The sequence below is a fragment of the Amblyraja radiata genome, chromosome 8, assembly GCF_010909765.2.
Source record: "Amblyraja radiata isolate CabotCenter1 chromosome 8, sAmbRad1.1.pri, whole genome shotgun sequence".
Classification (NCBI taxonomy): domain Eukaryota; kingdom Metazoa; phylum Chordata; class Chondrichthyes; order Rajiformes; family Rajidae; genus Amblyraja; species Amblyraja radiata.
In genome coordinates, this window is record NC_045963.1 from 4,339,650 (window position 1) to 4,359,239 (window position 19,590).

The 19,590-nt window shown below is 46.9% G+C and overlaps 1 protein-coding gene across 3 annotated transcripts in view; it reads left to right on the forward strand.

The window, feature by feature from the left end:
- Positions 1–210: 210 nt before the first annotated feature.
- The window catches only part of snx9 (sorting nexin 9), a 113,008-nt gene continuing 93,628 nt past the window's right edge, over positions 211–19,590 (forward strand). For all 3 annotated transcript variants that reach the window (XM_033025066.1, XM_033025068.1, XM_033025067.1), the window contains exon 1: positions 211–404. In XM_033025066.1, the coding sequence (XP_032880957.1) occupies positions 393–404 (12 nt within the window). In that variant the 5' untranslated portion in view covers positions 211–392. The remainder of the gene's footprint in view (positions 405–19,590) is intronic.

The window sequence follows — 19,590 nt, forward strand, 5'->3', positions numbered from 1 at the left end:
GCCAGCAAGCAAGATTTTTTAATGAACCTGAACCTCACTGTACTCTTTGCAAATGTGACAATAAAGTGGGCTTGATGCCTCCTCTGTCGATCCCAGTGCTCTGAGCCTTCCCACGTCCCACACACACACACACACACACCAGGAGCGGCAGCGGCGGCGGCGCGTCCATCCTCCGGGGCGGGGGCTGGAGGGAGGGAGGGAGGGACGGGGAGCGGGGCCCAGACACGCCCAGCCCCGCAGCTGAAAGTTGGGCCGCCCGTGTAGGAAGTTGTGTAAATCGGAGGTTGGCTCGGGTCAAAGGCCACCGGTGTCTGGTGATGTGTTAAACTTTGTCCGGCTGGTCCGGGAGGAGTCGGGGTTGGAGCCGGAGCGAGAGTGAAGATCACGGCGGGATGGCGGCCAAGGTGAGGGGGTTGGGCCCCGGGCGTTGTCAAGCGGGGCCCTCTCACTCTCCCCGTAAACACGGACCTAGATATATATATTATTCCTTCTCTCCGGAGATGCCGCCTGTTCCCAGCCGGGTCACTCCGGCGTTGTTTGCGTCCATTTCTTCGGTGTGAACCGGCATCTGCAGCTCCCGCTCCCGCTCCCTCTCCTCCTCTCCCTCTCCTCCTCTCCCTCTCCCTCTCCCTCTCCCTCTCCCTCTCTCCCTCTCCCTCTCCCCTCTCCCTCCCTCTCCCGCTCCTCCTCTCCCTCTCCCTCTCCTCCTCTCCCTCTCCTCCTCTCCCTCTCCTCCTCTCCCTCTCCCTCTCCCTCACCTCCTCTCCCGCTCCCTCCCTCTCCTCCTCACCTCCTCTCCCCTCTTCCTCTCGCCTTCGCCGGTGGTCGTTCGGGAATGTTCTCTCCGGTCGGGGACGGCGGCTGTTAAACTGCCACCCGGACAACGACGACTCTCACTCCCCTCCCTTCCCTCTCTCCCCTCCCTTCCCTCTCTCCCCCCTTCCCTCTCTCCTCCCTCCCCTCTCCCCCCCTTCCCTCTCCCCCCTTCCCTCTCCCCCCTTCCCTCTCCCCCCTTCCCTCTTCACCCCCTTCCCTCTCTCCTCCCTCCCCTCTCCCTCTACCCCCCTTCCCTCTCCCCCCTTCCCTCTTCACCCCCTTCCCTCTCTCCTCCCTCCCCTCTCCCTCTCCCCCCCTTCCACCCCTCTCCCCCCCTTCCCTCTCCCCCCTTCCACCTCTCTCCCTCTCTCCCCCTCTCTCCCCCCTCTCCGCCGTGACCGTGGAGTCAGTAGGAGTTCACTCGGGGCCTTGTATCCCTGTTTTATAATGTATTTATTGTTGTAAATACGACGGAATTCAGCCGTGAAGCCGATGGCGACGAATAATGAATTGCTTGAAGTGTGTCATTACAATCTGGGCTGGGTCACTGGCTTCTTGTGAGCCCACTCCTTTCTATTTAATTTCTGCAGCAAGATCTGTGCTACTCGTGTACTTTAGGCCAGATATGGTGGTCTTGGTTTAAACTTGCCCTGATGGAAAATTGTGGAGGAGTTTTCACCTGAATTGTGCGAACTGCTGCTTAAAGAGAAAAAAAAAAACACAATGACTCATCTTATGCCCCGCGGCTGACAGGCGAATTGGATCATGACTTTGTTTTGTTGTAAGTTTGATGGGACAGTATTTCTGGGTGGTGTCCAGTACCCAGCATTGGTGCAGGTATTCATGTCATTATACTCTTAAGCTACTTCGAAGTCTGAAGCCTGTATTTAGCCACATGGCTAAATAAGATAAACCAGATTTACCTTATCTGGCTCAGGCTCAGATTTAATCGCGAATAGTAAATAGAGGAAGCTTTTTATCTGAATGTAAGCTGGGACCACAAAGTCCAATTTCTATTGATTTCTATAAGTTTTAAATATCACTCGTTCAGGGGCAGTGATGTTCATTAAGAGGACTGAATTAATCAAGGAAGTAAAAAGCTCGGGTGGGTAATGAATTTTCCAATACTTTATAGAAACCACATTGCTGGGTAAGTTGTTTGTCTGTTGCTTTTGTTGGTAGATGTTGGCAAAGCCAACACGGAGAGCTCTCTTGTTTCTATTTAATTTCTGCAGGATGATCTGTGCTACTCGTTTATAATAGGTCAGATATGGAGTTGCTTTAAACTAATTGGGATTGACAAGTTGTAGGAAGGAACTGCAGATGCTGGTTTAAACCAAAGATGGACACAAAATGCTGGAGTAACTCAGTAATTATTCAGTCTGAAGAAAGGTCTCGACTCGAAACGTCACCCATCCTTTCTATCCAGAGATGCTGCCTGTCCCGCTGAGTTACTCCAACATTTTGTATCTATCGTTAATTCAGAAGACAGTTCCTTTGACAATGCAGCATAGAGAGGCAGCCTCGATTGTCTTTATGACTGTAGTCAGACTTGTACTAATTGTGGAAAAATAAGTGAGTGACCAGGGAGAAGGCAGTTCTGCTCAAGGATAAAGATGGGAATTTGTGCTTGATGTCTTGGGATGTAGGCGAGGTACGAAACAAGTGCTTTTGCATCTGTTTTTACCAAGGAGAAGGACGAGGCCAGTAAGATTAGTATGGAGAATACTAATATGCTAGGGCAATGTGAGATTAAGGAGGAGTTTTGGGGATGTTGAAGAGCATTAAAATGGATAAATCCCCAAGACCTGATGGGATTTATCCCAAATTATTAAGAGAGGCCAAAGAGCAGATTACGGAAGATGTGAAGATATTTTTGCATCTTCTCTGGCCACAAGCAAGGTCCCAGAGGATTAGAAAGTAGCTAATGTTGTTCCTTTATTTAAGGGAAGTAGAGAGAATCCAGGGAATTATAGGCCAGTGAGCCTCGCGTCAGTGGGCTATTGGAAGAGGATTCTTCTGGATAGGATTTACTCCCATTTTGATGAGAATGGGTTAATTAGAGACAGTCAGCATAGCTTTGCACATGACAGGTCGGGTCTTACTAACTTGATCAAGTTTTGTTTTGAGGTGACAAAGGTGATTGTGATGATGCTAGGGATGGATGTTGTCTACATGGTAGGCTAATCCAGAAGATTAACATGCACGAGATTAACAGTGACTTGGTCATTTGAATACAGAACTGGTTTGTTGATAAAAGACAAAGGGTGTGGTGCTAGAACTAAATTGAGTCTGGAGATCTGTAACCAGTGGAGTTCACAGACCAGAAGGGATCTTTGCTAGGACCTCTGCTCATTGTGATATATATATAAATTACTAGGACATAAACATAGACGGGTTGGTTAGTAAGTTTGAAGATGAGACCTAGATTGCTCGGATCGTGGACTGTGAGGAAGACTGTCAAGGCATCCAGTGGGATCAGCTACAGAAATGGGTGGAGAAAAATGGCAGGTGGAATTTAATGTGAGCAAGTGTGACGTGTTGTGAGGTCAAATGTAAGAGGATAATATATATATATACAATTGATGGCATGCCCCTTAACTGCATTGATGTCCAGACGAATTTTAGAGTTCGAATCCATAATTCCCTGAAAGTGACAACATAAATAAATAAGCATATGATATGCTTGCTTCCATAAGTCTGGGTGTAGAAACAAAGAACTGCAGGTGCTGGTTAATACACAAAAGGATACAATGTGCTGGAGTAACTCAGCGGGTCAGGCAGCATCTTTGGAGAACATGGAGAGGTGATGTAACGGGTTAAGATTCTTCTTCCGAAACATCACCTATCCGTGTTCTCCATGGATACTGCCTGACCCACTGATTTACTCCAGCGCTTTGTGTTCTTTCATAAGTCTGGCGTTGAGTATAAGGGTCACGAAGTCGTGATGCAGCTCCAAAAGAGTTTGGTTTGGCTGAATTTGGAGTATTGCCTGCAGTTCTTGTTGCTTCTCACAGGAGGGATATGGAGGCTTTGGCAAGGGTGCAGAAGAGAGGCTGACCCAAGACAAATTTAGTGAGGTTATCAGAAGATTTGGGTAAATAAATACAAGGCAGCACAGATTTGTAAAATAAAACATATGTGACTAATGTGACCAATTTCTTTTTGACGTAACGGAATGTTGCTCATGTGTGTTATATATAGTTTTCAAACCCCATTTGAGGAAGTACCTTGATTTAACCTTTTCAGCAAAATTGTATCCCCTGGTGTTAAATGGGGTTTGTGAATGCATGAATATGAAGCTGGTGAAAGGACAAAGCAGTGAGCAGTGGCTAGTTTTCACACTGGATAGGAAGGGATTCAGAAGAGGTAGAAAAGAGGCCTTTTTCCCTATGGACAGAGCTACTATAAAGTTCCTTCCATGCTATTTTGTGCAAGTTGTGTGAACGTCAATGAGATTCCACGACCAAGTAGATCTTCCCCTTTTAGCTTTCTCCTGTGGTCTGCTCTTTTGTCTTGACCAACGATTCCACTTCCAGTAATTTCCCATGCAATTGTAGGAGACGCAACATGTCTCCTTTTACCGCTTTCCGCCATCCAGAATCTAGTAGTCCTTCTAGGTAAAGCAATAATTTGCTTGCGATTCTTCCATTGTAGTGTACTTCATAATGTGGTCCCTTCTCCCTTGGTGAAACAAAAGACAGATTGGGCAATCACTTTGTACCTCACTTGTATTTAATTTGCAGGGTCAACCTTGAGTTTTTTGTTGTCTGCTGTTTAAATTCTCAATCCGATCTATCTGTCTGTGGCCTACTGCACAGTTATTAGCAAACCTCAAGGTAAGCTTGAGGAACTGCACATCATGTTCCTTCTGGCCACTTTGCAGCCTTCTGAAGAGCATTAAAATGGATAAATCCCCAATTTTGGGTTACTGTCTTTCTGTGTCTGTATCAGAGTAGGTCACGTCATCCATCTGTGATATTGCTTTGTTTTTTTTGTCCATTTGCATTGTTTTGTTTTAGTATAGTTTAGAGATACAGCGCGGAAACAGGCCCTTTCGGCCCACCGGGTCTGCGCCGACCAGCAATCCCCGCACATTAACACTATCCTACACCCTCTAGGGACTATTTTTCATTTACCAAGCCAATGATCCGACAAACCTGTACGACTTTGGAGTGTGGGAGGAAATCCCTGGCGCTGCATTCGCAGTAAGGCAACAACTCTACCGCTGTGCTACTGTGTCTGGCTGACCATATCTTACAGCCCTGCTTTTCACATGTTTTCATTCCTTTCTCAACCTTCTCACCCTCTGTTGGCTTAATTTCATAAATTTTATCAATAAATAGACCCCGCTGCCCCTCTTAACACTCAACAACGTGACTTTATTTACAGCTTATCCTCAGGGACCACCTAGGTCTTACCCCATCAGAGAGATTCTCCCTGGCCTATCCATCCCTTCCTAACTTACTTTTTTCCTTCCAGGTTTTGACAGTGGTTTTCAACCTGAAATGCTAACTCTGTTTTTCCTTCCATAAATGCTTGCTGATCTGCGGAGTGTTTGCAGCAATGTCTGTTTTTAGTTGAGTGCAGTGACCTCCATCAAGGTTAGGGTGGCACAGTGGCAGTTAGCTGCCTCGCAGCTCCAAGGACCAAATTTCAACCAGAGCAGCAACAGCAGCAGGAGTTGGCTAGCATTGTCGGGCCTGTCACTGAGGCATGGCGGAGAATGAAAAATTCAGACAAGGCCATAGTGATAGGAGACTCGTTAGCGGCATAGCCAGTGGATTCTGTGACAGCATAGGAGACTCCAGGGTGGTGTGTTTCCTCCCTGATACCAGGGCCCAGGAAACTTTGTGCTGTAGCAGAACATTCTCAAGGGGCAGGGCAAGTAGTCGGAGGACGTTGTGCACATTGGCACAAAAGGCATGGGAAGGAAAAGGGATGAAGTCCTGCAAAGTGTATATAGGTAGTTTACAGATACAACATGGAAACAGGCCGTTCGGCCCAGCAAGTCCACATGGACCTGTGATTCCTATATATACTTGGGACAATTTACAATTTTACTAAGCCAATTACCCTGCAAACCTGCACGTCTTTGGAGCACCCAGAGAAAACCCTGCAGGTCACGTGCAAAACGTATATACAGACAGCACCGATAGTTAGGATCAAACCTCAGTTGGTCTCTGGCACTGTAAGACAGCAACTCTACTGCTGGGCCACCATGCTGCCATGTGGTAGTTAGGCAAAAGATTAAACAGTAGGACTCTGAAGGTAGTAATCTCTCGATTGCTCTTTGTAAGGGTAGAAATAGGAAAATGAATGCATGGTTCAGGAATTAGTGCAGGGGGGCAGGATTCAGATTGTTAGACCATTGGGATCTCCTCTGGGGCAGAGGTGACCAGTTCAAGAGGGACGGGTCGCATCTGAACTGGAGGGGGAACTAGTATCCTTGCTGATAGGTTCTCCATCGTTATTCAGGAGGGTTTAATCAAGAAAGGCAGGGAGGTGAGAACCAGCAGAGCAGATCAGAAATTGGAAGGAGTGATGAGAAGGTAAAGGTCAGGACCCATAAGTCTCCAAGGAGAAAGAGGCAAGGAGAGGTAAAGGAGTATGGTGATGCTGATGGGTTGAAGTGTATTATTGATTAGTAGGACTGGATGTTACAATCCCTAAGGTTCTTCACCACAACTGACACCTGACACTCTTGGGAGTGACCACTAGGTGATTTTGCTACCAATCAGACACATCTTCAGTTGTGTACCTCAAAGTCACTGGGTGTTTCGGCCTTTCATCACAAGACACCCTCAGTCGAGGCAGGCCCACCGCAGGGTGATCAGCCCTGGTGTGTGTCTTATGGTTAGCCTCTAGATGGTCACGTGGCAGCCCAGACAGCATCTTTTCTCTTCAGCCACAGCCAGTGACTGCTCCATTCTGCTTTTTTCCTTCCATCTTCCTCTCTACCGCTGACTGTGGCTGGTTGGGCTCTGGACTCGTGTCCGTTGGTGGGATAGTACTTGGTTGAGCTTAGCCTGGGGTGCTGATACCCTGTGGACTGTGGTGGTTAACCTGCCACTGAGCTTCACTCGACTGATTTGACCTACGTCTTAGAAGGTAATGGTCAATGCGAGGCCCCTCACCAAGCTCTCTCAGGCACTTTTCCCTGCCCTGGTGGATCTTGAGACCATTCTCTGATGTTATCTTTTCCCAGCCACAGATGCAGCTTCGTAGCTTATGTCCTGCCGGGGCTGCTGCTCTGTCAATTGCTGTGCTAGTTGTCTTATTCATAGTCGATTCCTTCCATAGCAATATAAGGGTGGGTCCAAAATGCTGATTAGCGATGGATCCTGCTTGCATGAAGAGCTAGCCCATGCCAGCCCCGGTGGGGCCTATTCCCTCCGGTCGACAGTCTCTCCAGGCTGTCACTAGGTCTTTGCAAGGAGTATTGTGGAGAAAGCTGTAGTTGCAGCTCACCTTGGAGCCCCTGCCTGCATCTCTTTCGTCAGGCTACTGCCAACGACAAGATGCGTTCAGTCACTGTGGGGTTTCCTCCCCTCTCACCAGCTGCCACTTCTTCGCTTTGTCCGCTCCCTGCTCCCCCTGTTGCTTTGTCCGCTCCACCTCCTTCTCCCTGTTGTCGCTGACATCTTCCAAAGTGGAGTCTGTCAGTGACTGCGGGGGTGATGGAGAATGAGGAGCAGGCGGGGGGGGGGGGGGGGGGGGGGGAGAGGCCGAGTGGACAGAGCGACAGCAGAAGGAGGAGATAATGAAGCAGGGAACGGACAAAGCGACGACCAACAAAAAGCAGCAGCTGGTGAGAAGGGAGGAAGCTCCCGCGGTGACCGAGTGCGTTCTGTCGGTGGCAGCGGCTGCGGCCTGAAGAGAGTGTTGTCCCCAGGAGCCCCAATGTGAGCCGCATCAACAGCCTCGTCAACTGGATTGTGAAGAAGGGTTCGCTGGTGCACCTTGCGAGTGGCGCCAGAAGTAAGGGCTCTAAGCAGAGGGGCGGCGATGTGGAAAGGATGTTTCCACTGGTGAGTGAGTCTAGGACCAGAGGTCGTAGCCTCAGAATTAAAGGGCACTCTTTCAGAAAGGAGGTGAGGAGGAACTTCTTTAGTCAGAGGGTAGTTAATCTGTGGAACTCATTGCCACAGAAGGATGTACTTCAACTCTCCCTCCCATTCCGAATCCGACCTTTCTGCCCTGGGCCTCCTCCATGGCCAGAGTGAGCACCACCGGAAATTGGAGGAGAAGCACCTCATGGGCAGTTTGCACCCGAACGGCATTAACATTGACTTCTCCAATTTCCGGTAGCTCTTGCTGTCTCCTCCCCTTCTCAGCTCTCCCTCAGCCCGCGGGCTCCTCCTCTTCCTTTCTCCTTTCTTCTCCCATCCCATCCCCTCCCCCCCACGTCAGTGCTCCATAGATGCTGTTGCACCCGCTGAGTTTATCCAGCATTTTTGTCTACCCTATATATATAAATGACTTGGACGTAAATGTGTTCGTAAGCAAGCTTGCAGTTGACACCAGGATTGTTGGGATCGCAGACTGTGAGGAAGGCTGTCAAAGTATACAGCGAAATATAGATTAGTTGCAGAAATGGGCGTAGAAATTGCAGATGGAGTTTAATCCGAGCAAGTGTGATGTGGTGCTCTTTGGGATGTCAAAGGTAAGGGAAAATGTAGAATTAATGGTATGACCCTTATTGGCATTCATGTACAGCGGGATCTTGGGGTCCAAGTTCCTAGCTCCCCGAGAGTGGCAATACAAGTTGATAATGGTAAAAAAGGCATGTGGTATGTGTTTCATCGGTTGGGCCATTGAGTATACAAGTAAGGAAGTCATGATGCAGCTTCATCTATGGTTTGTGTGCAGTTTTGAATGCCTCATTACAGGAAGGATGTGGAGGCTTTGCAGAGGATGCAGAGCAGGTTTACAAAAATGATTAAGAAGGAACTACAGATGCGGGAAAATTAAAGGTAGACAAAAATGCTGGAGAAACTCAGGAGGTGCGGCAGCATCTGTGCAACGAAGGAAATAGGCAACGTTTCGGGCCGAAACCCTTCTTCAGACAATGATGATGCCTGGATTACGGGTATTACCTGCGGAGAGAGGTTGGACGCACTTGGATTGTTTTCTCTGGAATGCCAGAGGTTGTGGGGAGATCTGATAGAAGTACAGCAACCACGGGGGAGGGGGGGAGGGGGGGGAAGGAGAGGTGTCATTGCTGATCGGCTGCTATAACTGAGTGAGGAGGGTAACATTTAGCCCAAGGCCGGGGAGGAAGATGCGTGCCCTTGGGAGGGGGGGGTTTTAAACCAAGACCACAAGATATTGCAGCGAATTGTGGACACAGCCCAGACCGTCACACAAACCAACCTCCCTTCCATTGACTCCATTTATACCTCACGCTGCCTCGGCAAAGCCAGCAGCATAATCAAGGACGAGAAAACGCACATCTCCAGATTCATGGACCGTTTCTTCCCAGCTGTTATCAGGCAACTGAACCATCCTACCACAACTAGAGAGCTGTCCTGAACTACTATCTACCCCCCTCGGACTATCTTTGTTCGGACTTTACTGGCTTTATCTTGCACTGAGCATTATTCATGTTATTCCCTTATCATGTATGTAAACTGAATGGCTCGATTGAACCGTGTATTGACTTTCTGCTGACTGGTTAGCACGCAACAAAAGCCTTTCACTGTACCTCGGTTTACATGCGACAATAAACAAAACTAAAAGTGGAAATTCACAGGTCGGGGAGCCACACAGCCCCTGGCCCCACACACAGAGCGCCGGGAACGGGTCCGGTATTCGCCCCACCTTCTTGCTGCCCGATCTCTCTATTCCTGCAAGCGGTAGCACGGCATTGTACCAACTCATTGGGTATCTGGCAGAAGAGGGGAGGGCGGTGCAACGGGAGCCTCGGTCCGCTATAACCAAAATCCGCGACATCGAGGTCCGTTATTGTGAGGGTTTACAGTATATAAAAATGATGTTGGGCATAGACAGGGTGGACGGACAGAATCTTTCTACCAGGATGGAGAAATCAAATTCTAGAAGGCATAAGAGGAGCAACGTTTAGAGGAGATGTATGAGGCAGGTTTCTACCGCAGAGGATGGCGAGTGCCTGGAATTTATAAAGGAAGCAATCTTACATCAAAGAGGAGGACTGAACTTTGGGCCTTTCCTCACAGTAGGAAAGTTTGCTTCCGCTGTGCAGGGGATGTTTATGTTAAAATACCATCGTGTTTTGTTCTTTTTTTATTCGTATTGCTGTATGGTGACCCCAAATTTCACTGTACCAATTGGTGCATGTGACAATAAATGTCTCTTGATCTTGATACAGCTGGTGATTGAAGCAGACACATTAGTGACATTTAAACGGCTTTTGGAAAGGCATGTGGAATGGAGGAATATGGATTATGTGCAGGTAGATAAGTGATAGTCTTGGCATCATATTCAGCACAGTCATTGTGGGCCAAAGTGCCTGTTTTTGTGTTGTACTGTTCTGTGAAGCTATTCACAGTTTACAGATACATGATATGCGAATAACGTGAATAATGCTGAGTGCAAGATAAATCCAGTAAAATTTGATCAAAGATAGTCCGAGGGTCTCCACTGAGGTAGATAGTGGTTCAGGACAGCATCTAGGTGTGGTAGGGTGGTTCAGTTGCCTGATAACAGTTGAGAGTCAGTACATGCATCAGGAGCTGTATGCCTGCCTCCTGTGAAGTAATAAAATGAGGTTGGTTTCCTAAGGGGATATGGAAATGGAGCTGTAACCATGTAAGAGATGAGGTTAAGGTTGTTCTTTGCGCAGAACAGACTAAAAGGAGTATAACATGCAAATTAAGTTCATTGGAAAAGAACCAGAGAGGAGATTTAGTTTTTTATTTGAATAGTGAACTGTGACCTGGAATGTACAGCCAAAAACTATAGGAGATACGCATTCAATTCCTTTATGAAATATATTATTGTATAAGGAAAAAATTGCATTGGGGAAGAGTAGAGGAGTGAAACTGTGTGCATACCTTTTTCACAGCGTTCACAATGGCACGGTGGGACAAATGACTCCCTCAGTGATTTCTCATTCCATGAATAGTTGTGGTATTAATCGGGTCCAAAAGGTCTGTTGACACTGTGCTAAAGGAAGTGGGCTTTTTTTTGCTGTGATATTTCCGCACCAAAATAGTTGAGTATTATTTGGAGAGGGAGGGTAGACCTGGCCTTGACACCATCTGTTTACATTTTTTTTTTAAATCCTGTGTGCTGTGATGAGGAAATGGTCCAAACTTTGCAAAGTGTTTAGTTGCCTCTGTTTTCTACTTGTAAGCTTTATATTTTCTCTGTATCATAGTAGAAATGTGATCTGTTGTTTTTTAGAATAGATAATCCTCACAATGTGTTTTAGCACAGTATAAGCATTGGCTAAACAGGCTAATATCCGACTGGCAGTATTATTCTACTTAGCAAGGGAAGATAAATATTGCATCCTCTGCTTTTACATTCTTTTTTTTTAATGACAGATATTCTTCTAACATGCTTTATTTTGTTTGCTAATAATACAGAGATACTTAAAGGTCAACTTACGCGACCTTTACAGGCGACTGCCGGCACCTGGCGACCAGAAAGACGTTACGACTCTTTGGAGACCTCTCACGACCATAGGAGAACTCTCACGACAATACAGGCTGTGCGGTCGTGAGAGGTCTCCTATGGTCGTGAGAGGTCTCCAAAGAGTCGTAGCGTCTTTCTGGTCGCCGCTGAATTTTTAACATGTTGAAAATTTCGGCGACCTATCATGGGTGCCGGCAATCGCCTGTAAAGGTCGCGTAAGTGGACAGGCCCTTTAGGAAAGTGATATATGGCAGTGGTATAAAGACAAATGGACAGGAAGATACATACGAGTCAGAGTATGTGTGAAAATGTAAAGGTTTTATGGGGAAGAGGAGAAGAACGGTGTACATTTTAAATGGTGACAAGCCTTTAGGTTGGTAGAGCAAGCAATCAGTAAAATATCTGATGCGTTGTCTGGTAATATGAATATCACTGTACCTTAATTAGTACACGTGACAATAAAAGACCTTTGATTTCAATTGAGTTGCAAACCCAAAGTTTTGAAGCGTTGCCAAAACCAGGCCGGCCTTTTGGTGCAATAGACAACTGAGTACTGTGTTGTGAACAATGTTGCCTCTATAATCAGGAGCGTTGACAATGACCTCTCATTCTGTGCAATATAAATTTACAAAATTGGAGTGAATGAGTTGTCTAATGAGCGATTGGGGTGAGGAGAGAGTAATCCCGTTAAAATGTGCAGGATTCTGAGTGTTTTCTCTGCTTGGAGGACAGTATCAGCATAATAGTTTGGCCATTTAGGTCTAAAATTATCTGAATTTTCTTTGCACGACATTTAACATTTTTGAATTCTTTGTGGAAATCTGTGGATGCTCTGTCATTGAAGTAAATTTAAGGTTAATACTGCAAAGAACTTTTGGCTTAGGAAATTGAATATATAATTGAATAGCAGCTAGGTGTAGAGTGAGTTGTGACTCCATGTAGTCCATGTGGCTGTGTGACTTATTGGGAATAAGGCAAATTTCAGAAAATGAATAAGAAAATAATAAATCCTAATGGGCCTGTCCCACTGTACGAGCTAATTCAAGAGCTCTCCCGAGTTTAAAAAAAAAAATCAAACTCGTGGTAAGCACGTAGAATGTACGTTGCGGGTACGTCGGAGCTCAGGATGTCGCTTAGCTGCTAGTAATGCTAACGGCAGGTACTCGGGGAAACGCGGTAAGCTCGTGAAGATTTTTCGTGAAGATGTTGAAAAATGTCCACGAGAGCCCCAAGTACCTACGAGCGGCTATTACCGTAATTTTCCGAGTTCGAATCGGGAAACTCGGGAGAACTCTTGAATTAGCTCGTACGGTGGGACAGCCCCATTAAGCAGTTTGCGGAGAAGAAATGATTGGGACAGAGCAAATAGATGAGGAGCTCGAGCAGAACTGGTGATGCGAAGGAAAGGTGGGGGGGGGGGGGGGTGTCGGGGGGGTGGAAGAGATTTGTTGAAGTTTCTGAGATCCTGCTTCAGGTATAAGAGCGTAGAGGGAAGATAACTGGTATGATGAATTCTGCAAGAATTCCTTCCTCCGGACAATGCTCTCGACTCAACCATCTTCAAAGAATCTAGAATGGTTGTAGTGTTGAACTCTTTTCATGACTCCATGGAAAATTAAGCATCACAAGTCTGCCTTGAACAAGTCGTAAACAACATTCAGGCACAGACTGAACAATTTAAAAAAGATATTTGGATAGATATATAGATATAAAGGACTTGGAGGGTATGGGCTAAATGCAGGCTCAGTATGCCAATTTGATCGACATGGCTCACCCGCGCCATCAGCTTCAGGGCATCTGTACAGACCTGCAGACTTAGATGGACCTTTGCTGAAGGGGAACCTGCAGAAAGTGACTGGGCTGGATGGTGGCTCTGGCTGAGTTATCAGAACTTGCATGGATCAGCTCGAAAGGGTATTCATGGATACCCTTAACCTCTCCCTCCTCCAATCTAAAGTCCCACCTGTTTTAAGAGTACCACCATCATCCTTGTGCCAAAGAAATATAGGGTGGCATGTCACAATAACTTTGTTCATGTGGCTCTGACATCCACCATCAGGATTAGGTTTATTATAGTCACGTTTGCCCAGGTACAGTGAAATGCTTTGTTTTGCTTGCTGTCAAATTCAATCAGATACTATACATGTAGACAAGCCAAACTCTAGTATGTTCAAGAAGGAACTGCAGATGCTGGAAAATCGAAGGTAGACAAAAATGCTGGAGAAACTCAGTGGGTGCGGCAGCATCTATGGAGCGAAGGAAATAGGCAACGTTTCGGCACGAAACGTTGCCTATTTCCTTCGCTCCATAGATGCTGCCGCACCCGCTGAGTTTCTCCAGCATTTTTGTCTACCTTCCAAACTTTAGTATAACAGGTACTGCAAAGGGGAGGATACAGAGTGCAGAATATAGTTTTCAGCATTGTAGTGTACCAGTTCCAGAAACAAAGTCCAATGTCTAAAATTAAGTAAAAGTGAATCGGACTGTACCTAAGCTTATGGAAGCCTAATAAGACAAGGGAAGAAGTTGTTCCCGAGTCTGATGGTGCGTGCTTTCAAGCTTCCGTGTTTTCTGCCCAGTCCAGTGGCAGCAGGGAGAAGAAGGAATGACAGGGATGGGTAAGATCTTTGATAATGCCGGCTGTGTTCCCGTGAATTGTAGATGGAGTCGGTGGTAAGGAGTGTGGTCCGTGTGATGGACTGTGCTTCATCATGAAGTGCTTCGAGATGCTGATCACAGAGCATATCAACTCCAGCTTCCCAAACAGCCTGGGTCCACTGCAATTTGTTTGCCACCATGACAGATCCATGGCAGATGCTATTTCCCTGGCTCTACACTCATCTCTGGAACATATGGATAACAAGGAGACCCATGTTAGACTTTCATTTATTAATTGCAGCTCAGATTCAACACCATTATTCCAACCAAACTCATTTCCAAATGCCTGTATCTTTGGCTTCGCACCCCTCTCGGCAACTGGATCCATCCTGAGCCATAGACCTGCAATCAATAAGGATAGGAGCTAAACCATCCTTCACAATAATTCTCAACACTGATACCTCAAAAGGTTGGGTTCTCGCACCTTACTATATGACACAACTATCCTACTTACTATACTTTGGGGTGGCCCAGCAATAGAGTTGCTGCCTTACATCACCAGAGACCCAGATTCGATCCCGAATATGCTGCTGTCTGTACGGAGTTTGTACATTCTCCCTGTGACTACATGGGTTTTCTCTGGGTGCTCCGGTTTCCTCATGCATTCCAAAGACGTGCAGGTTTGTAGGTTAATTGGCTTCTGTAAATTGTCCCCAGTGTGTAGGATAGCACTAGTGTTCAGGTGTTCGTTGGTCAGCAACAGACTCAGTGGACCAAAGGGCATGTTTCCACACTGTTTCTCCAAACTAAGCTCACTAATACAACTGTGTGGCCTAATTTTGCACTAACTTCATTTACAAGGTTGCAGGTGACACACCACAGTAGCGGGCCAGATCTCAAACAATGATGAGACTGAGAACAGGAAGGAGATCTAGATCTTCGTAACATGGTGTCAACACGTCAACCTCTCCCTCAATGTCAGCAAGACAAAAGAAGCCTGTCATCGACTTCTGGAAGTGGGATGGCGCACACGCCCAATCTGCAGTAATAGTGCTAAAGTGATGATTGCGAGCTTCAACTTCTTGGCGTAAATATCACTAACTATGTGGCCTAGCAAGCACATCAACGCCTCCACTCTCTCGGAAAGTAAAGGAAATTTGGCATGTTTCCTGTGACTTTTACCAATTTCTATAGATGCATCTATCGAGATGGCAACTGTTCTGCCCAAAGCCGCAAAAAAGTGCAGAGAGTAGTGAATGGAGCACAGTCGGTCCCTTCCCTTCTCCCCAATGCTGTCACCCCCATCGATCATTATGTACTTCAAGCTGCCTCACGAAAACATCCAACATAAGCAAGGACACACTTGAAACTGGTGGCCAGGGGTGGCGGCAAGTACAGCTAGGGTTGGCGCTGGAAACAAACGATAAGGGCATTGAAGAGGCTTTTATCTAGGCACACAAATAGGCAGGGAATGGAGACCTATGGATCATGTTCAGGCAGTGGGTATTGGGCCAAAGGGCCTGTTTCTGTACTGCACTGCTCTTATGTTCTGTGCTCAATGTTCATTCACTCCACAATTATTTTCTGTTCTCCCCTCTCTGGTCAGGCAGATTATATAAAAGCTTGAAAGCAGATTCAAGAATAGCTTCTTCTTTGCGATTATTATCAGACTCTTGAACGCACGTCTCCTATCAAAGGACCAATTTCCAATTTGCCTCATTGCAACCATGTATTTTTTTTATCTGCACTTTTTCTGTCACTGTAACACCCATATTCTGTGCTCTTTGTTTTTTCTTTTGCATGTACTCCAATGTGGTACAACTTGTCTGACCAGCATGCAAACACTAGTTTCTAATTGTATCTTGGTACACATGACAATAATTAACCAATACCCAGCTATCAGCATGTGCACCATTTTATTGCACAGCTTATTTCTTCATTGCTTATTATGAGAGTGGTCTGTGGGCTATTCTCAATGGTTCATTGGTACTTTATTGTCACATGTACCAAGGTGTAGTGAAATTAATTTTTTGCATACAGTTCAGTATCACTATTACTATAAATGAGCACAATCTTGGTTAAATACTATTGCATAAGAATAGTACACTAGGACAGTATACATGAGTTGCCATGTTTTGGTATTTTTCAAGATTCAAGCCAGAAATTTATTACAAATGCAGCATTCTTGACTTGGCCACAAAGGCCCACTGTCCTGGCAGTGTTGCAACGTTGGCCTGGCCAAGTGAAGTTGCTGGTGTCCTCCACCATTTCATGCCACTGCAGGCCGTGTACGATTCCCGTGCTCGGCCCCTTGGAGTGGCCTCCGATCTAATCGAGTCCCAGGCTGCTGCAGGGCCTCCAGCGGTCCACTCCACCGACTCCCCGATCCGGACACATCGACCCGCGAACCGTCGTCCCTCGCCCCACCTGGCCACCGCTCAGTCCTCGTGCCCCTGTGGTACATCCTGCAGCCAACCCAGTAGGGAAGACCCCACTCCGTTCACCTTAGTTTCCCTGAGTCTGCTGCTTCCATCTTGAATCCAAAATTCGCGGTTGACCATCTCCGGAGACTCGCTGCTCTCTTCGCGTTCCTGTGGACACAAAATGTTGGCAATTATCAACATTGCCAAATTGTACGTGTAAAGTAGCTTTACTGAAGAGAAATATAATTACATAGTATTAGATCTTCAGCATTACTGGACATGTTGAATGGTTGGGTGATTGTGACTGGATATTGGAATGAAAGTTGGGTATGCCCACTCATTTCTTTATGTACTTCATGCTGGGCTCAGCCTAAAAAAACAGATGTTTCATGTTTCTCCGACAGATTGTTGCTTAAATGTCGAGTGCCATTTATGACAAAGCTGTGGCAGGACTGAAGAGATTTGATTTTGATCTGTCGGTTGCATGATTCACCATAGCTTGGCCTAGCAAATGCAATCTTGTGCTGTTCTATCAATGGTATAGCTTCCCATTGACATCAACTGCACCACCCCTGGTGGTACAGCAGTTATTGTTACTATCTCGTCGTTCCAGGGACCCAGGTTCGAACCAATGCTTGAATGCTGTCAGTGGATTTGCACGCTCTCCCTGTGACCCACTTGGCTTCCTGCTGGCTGCTCAGGCTTTCTCCTGCACAAATGAAATTTATCATAGTTATACAGCGTGGAAACAGGTCCTTCAGCCCAACTTGCCCAAGCCAACCAACATGTCCCATCTACACTAGTCCCACGTTTGGCCCATATCCCTCTATGTTGCGTTTGGCCCATATCCCTCTAAACCTATCCTATCCATGTACCTGGCTAAATGCTTCTTAAAAGTTGCGATAGTACCTGCCTCAACTATTTCCTTCGGCAGAACATTCCATACACCCACTACACTTGGGTCCTCTGGTTCTCGATTCTCCTACTCTGGGCAAAAGACTCTGTGCGTTTACCCAACCTATTCCTCTCATGATTTTGTACACCTCTATAAGACCACCGCCCATCCTCCTACGATCCAAGGAATAAACTCCTAGCCTCTCCCTACACCTCAGGCCCCCGAGTCCTGACAACATATTCGTAAATCTTATGACTTTGTGTAAGAAAGTCACAAGAAGAAACATAATAAATTGATGGATATGTGAAAGAATATCTTGTTCGAGTATAAGGGGAAAGAGAAGGGAATGTCCGTGAAAGGATAGCTATTCTGGGAACTGGTAAGTCCCCACTAGGTTGAATAACTTTATTCTGACCATAATAAGGAAGTGTGATTTTTGTGGACTGAGTAATACTCGATCATAAGTTTGCACCTTGTTGGAATTCAGCTCTACCCATGATGAAAGTAAACTGTAAACTACAAGTTCTCTTAATTAATTACAATACAATACAATACAATACGGTTTATTTGTCACATTGCACATAAGTGCAAGTGAAATGAATATGTCAGCAGCGGTACAATTATAAAGAACACACACAAAATCACAATAAAAATTTAACATAAACATCCACCACAGCATTCATCACTGTGGTGGAAGGCACACAATTTGGCCAGTCCTCCTCCATTTCCCCCTGTGGTCGGGACCTCAACCCTCCGCAGTCGTTGCTGCGGGCGTCCAGATGGTAAAAGGACAAGGTACAAGTCCAGTTAAGTCCAGAGTCGGCTCTTCCCCACCGGAGACCGCGGCTTTAAGTTGGTGTAGGCTGCAGGCCGGCGGTCGAAGATTTAAAGTACCCGCCGCGCCGCAGCCAGAAGCACCGCAGACCGCAGGGTCGGAGGTCGAAGCTCCCCTCCAGGTAAGTTCACGCCGGGCCCGCGGTAGAAGTTGGCCGCGGGCCGGCAGTGATGGCTTCTTCTTCCCCCGGGTCCCCCACGAGGGATCCCGGGCTGTAGACGCCGCACCAGCTGGAGCTGTGCAGACCGCGGCTTCAGGCTGCCGGCTGCCCCGGGCCAGCGAAACGGAGCGCTCCCTCTATCGAGCCCCAGCGAGGGCTCGCTCACTCCACGCCGAGAGTCCACGCTGCGCCCGCCGCTGAAGCCCCGGGCTCGTCTCCGGGAAAGGCCGCGCTGATCCTTGCTGTTAGGCCACGGGGGAGGCGACCTGGAAAAAGTCGCCTCTCCATGGAGGAGGCGGCCAAAACTGTTTCCCCCTCACCCCCCCACACCAACCCCCACACAAAACACACAAAGAAACACAAAAAACATACTTTATAACATACTAAAAAAAAAAAAAAAAAGTTGAAAAAACTAACGCGCTGCTGACAGGGCTGCCGCCATTGCAGCGCCCCCACTTAATGTTGTCGTTGTGATATGATGCAATGCAAGGCATCCTTAATGTGCAAGTAAGACATGGTCTCTGGAATGATTGTGTGGGGTTTACTAATGCATGGTTTACTGATACTATTTGTTTAGCTACTAATGATGCCAGGGGCAGATGTCTTCACCAATCCACCTGTCAGAAAGTTAAGGGCCTGTCCCACTTAGGAGATGTTTTAATCGACTACAGGAGACTATGTGGTCGCCACAAGTGCGCCGGTGATGTCACCTGCATGGTTGTGAGTAGTTTCCTCAGCGCCGCGACAAGTCGTAACGTCATTCTGGTCACCGTTAATTTTTCAACATGTTGAAAAATTAGCGGCGACTTTTTATTTGACCCCATGGGTCATAGCTAGTTTTCTCGTCACGTAGGCGCGGTGGTAGTAGGTGCTAGTAGGTCGCCAGGAAGATGTAGGTTAATTGGCTTGGTATAAGTGTAAACTGTCCCTAGTGTGTGTATGGTAGTGTTAATGTGTGGGGTCGCTGGTCGGTGCAGACACTTATACCAAGCCAATTAACCAACACACCTTTGGAGTGTGGGAGGAAACTGGAGATCTCGGTCACGGGGAGAACGTACAAACTTCGTACAGACAGCTCCCGTAGTCAGGATTGAACCCGGCTGTAAGGCAGCAACTCTACCGCTGCGCCACCGTGACCACCCAGTAGTGCACATAAGTGCAAACACTATTTGAAAACAAGTTCATGATAGTGCAAGAGGTGGTCTGGTCGGGTTCCATTGCTGAGATCGGATTAGAGCTGTGT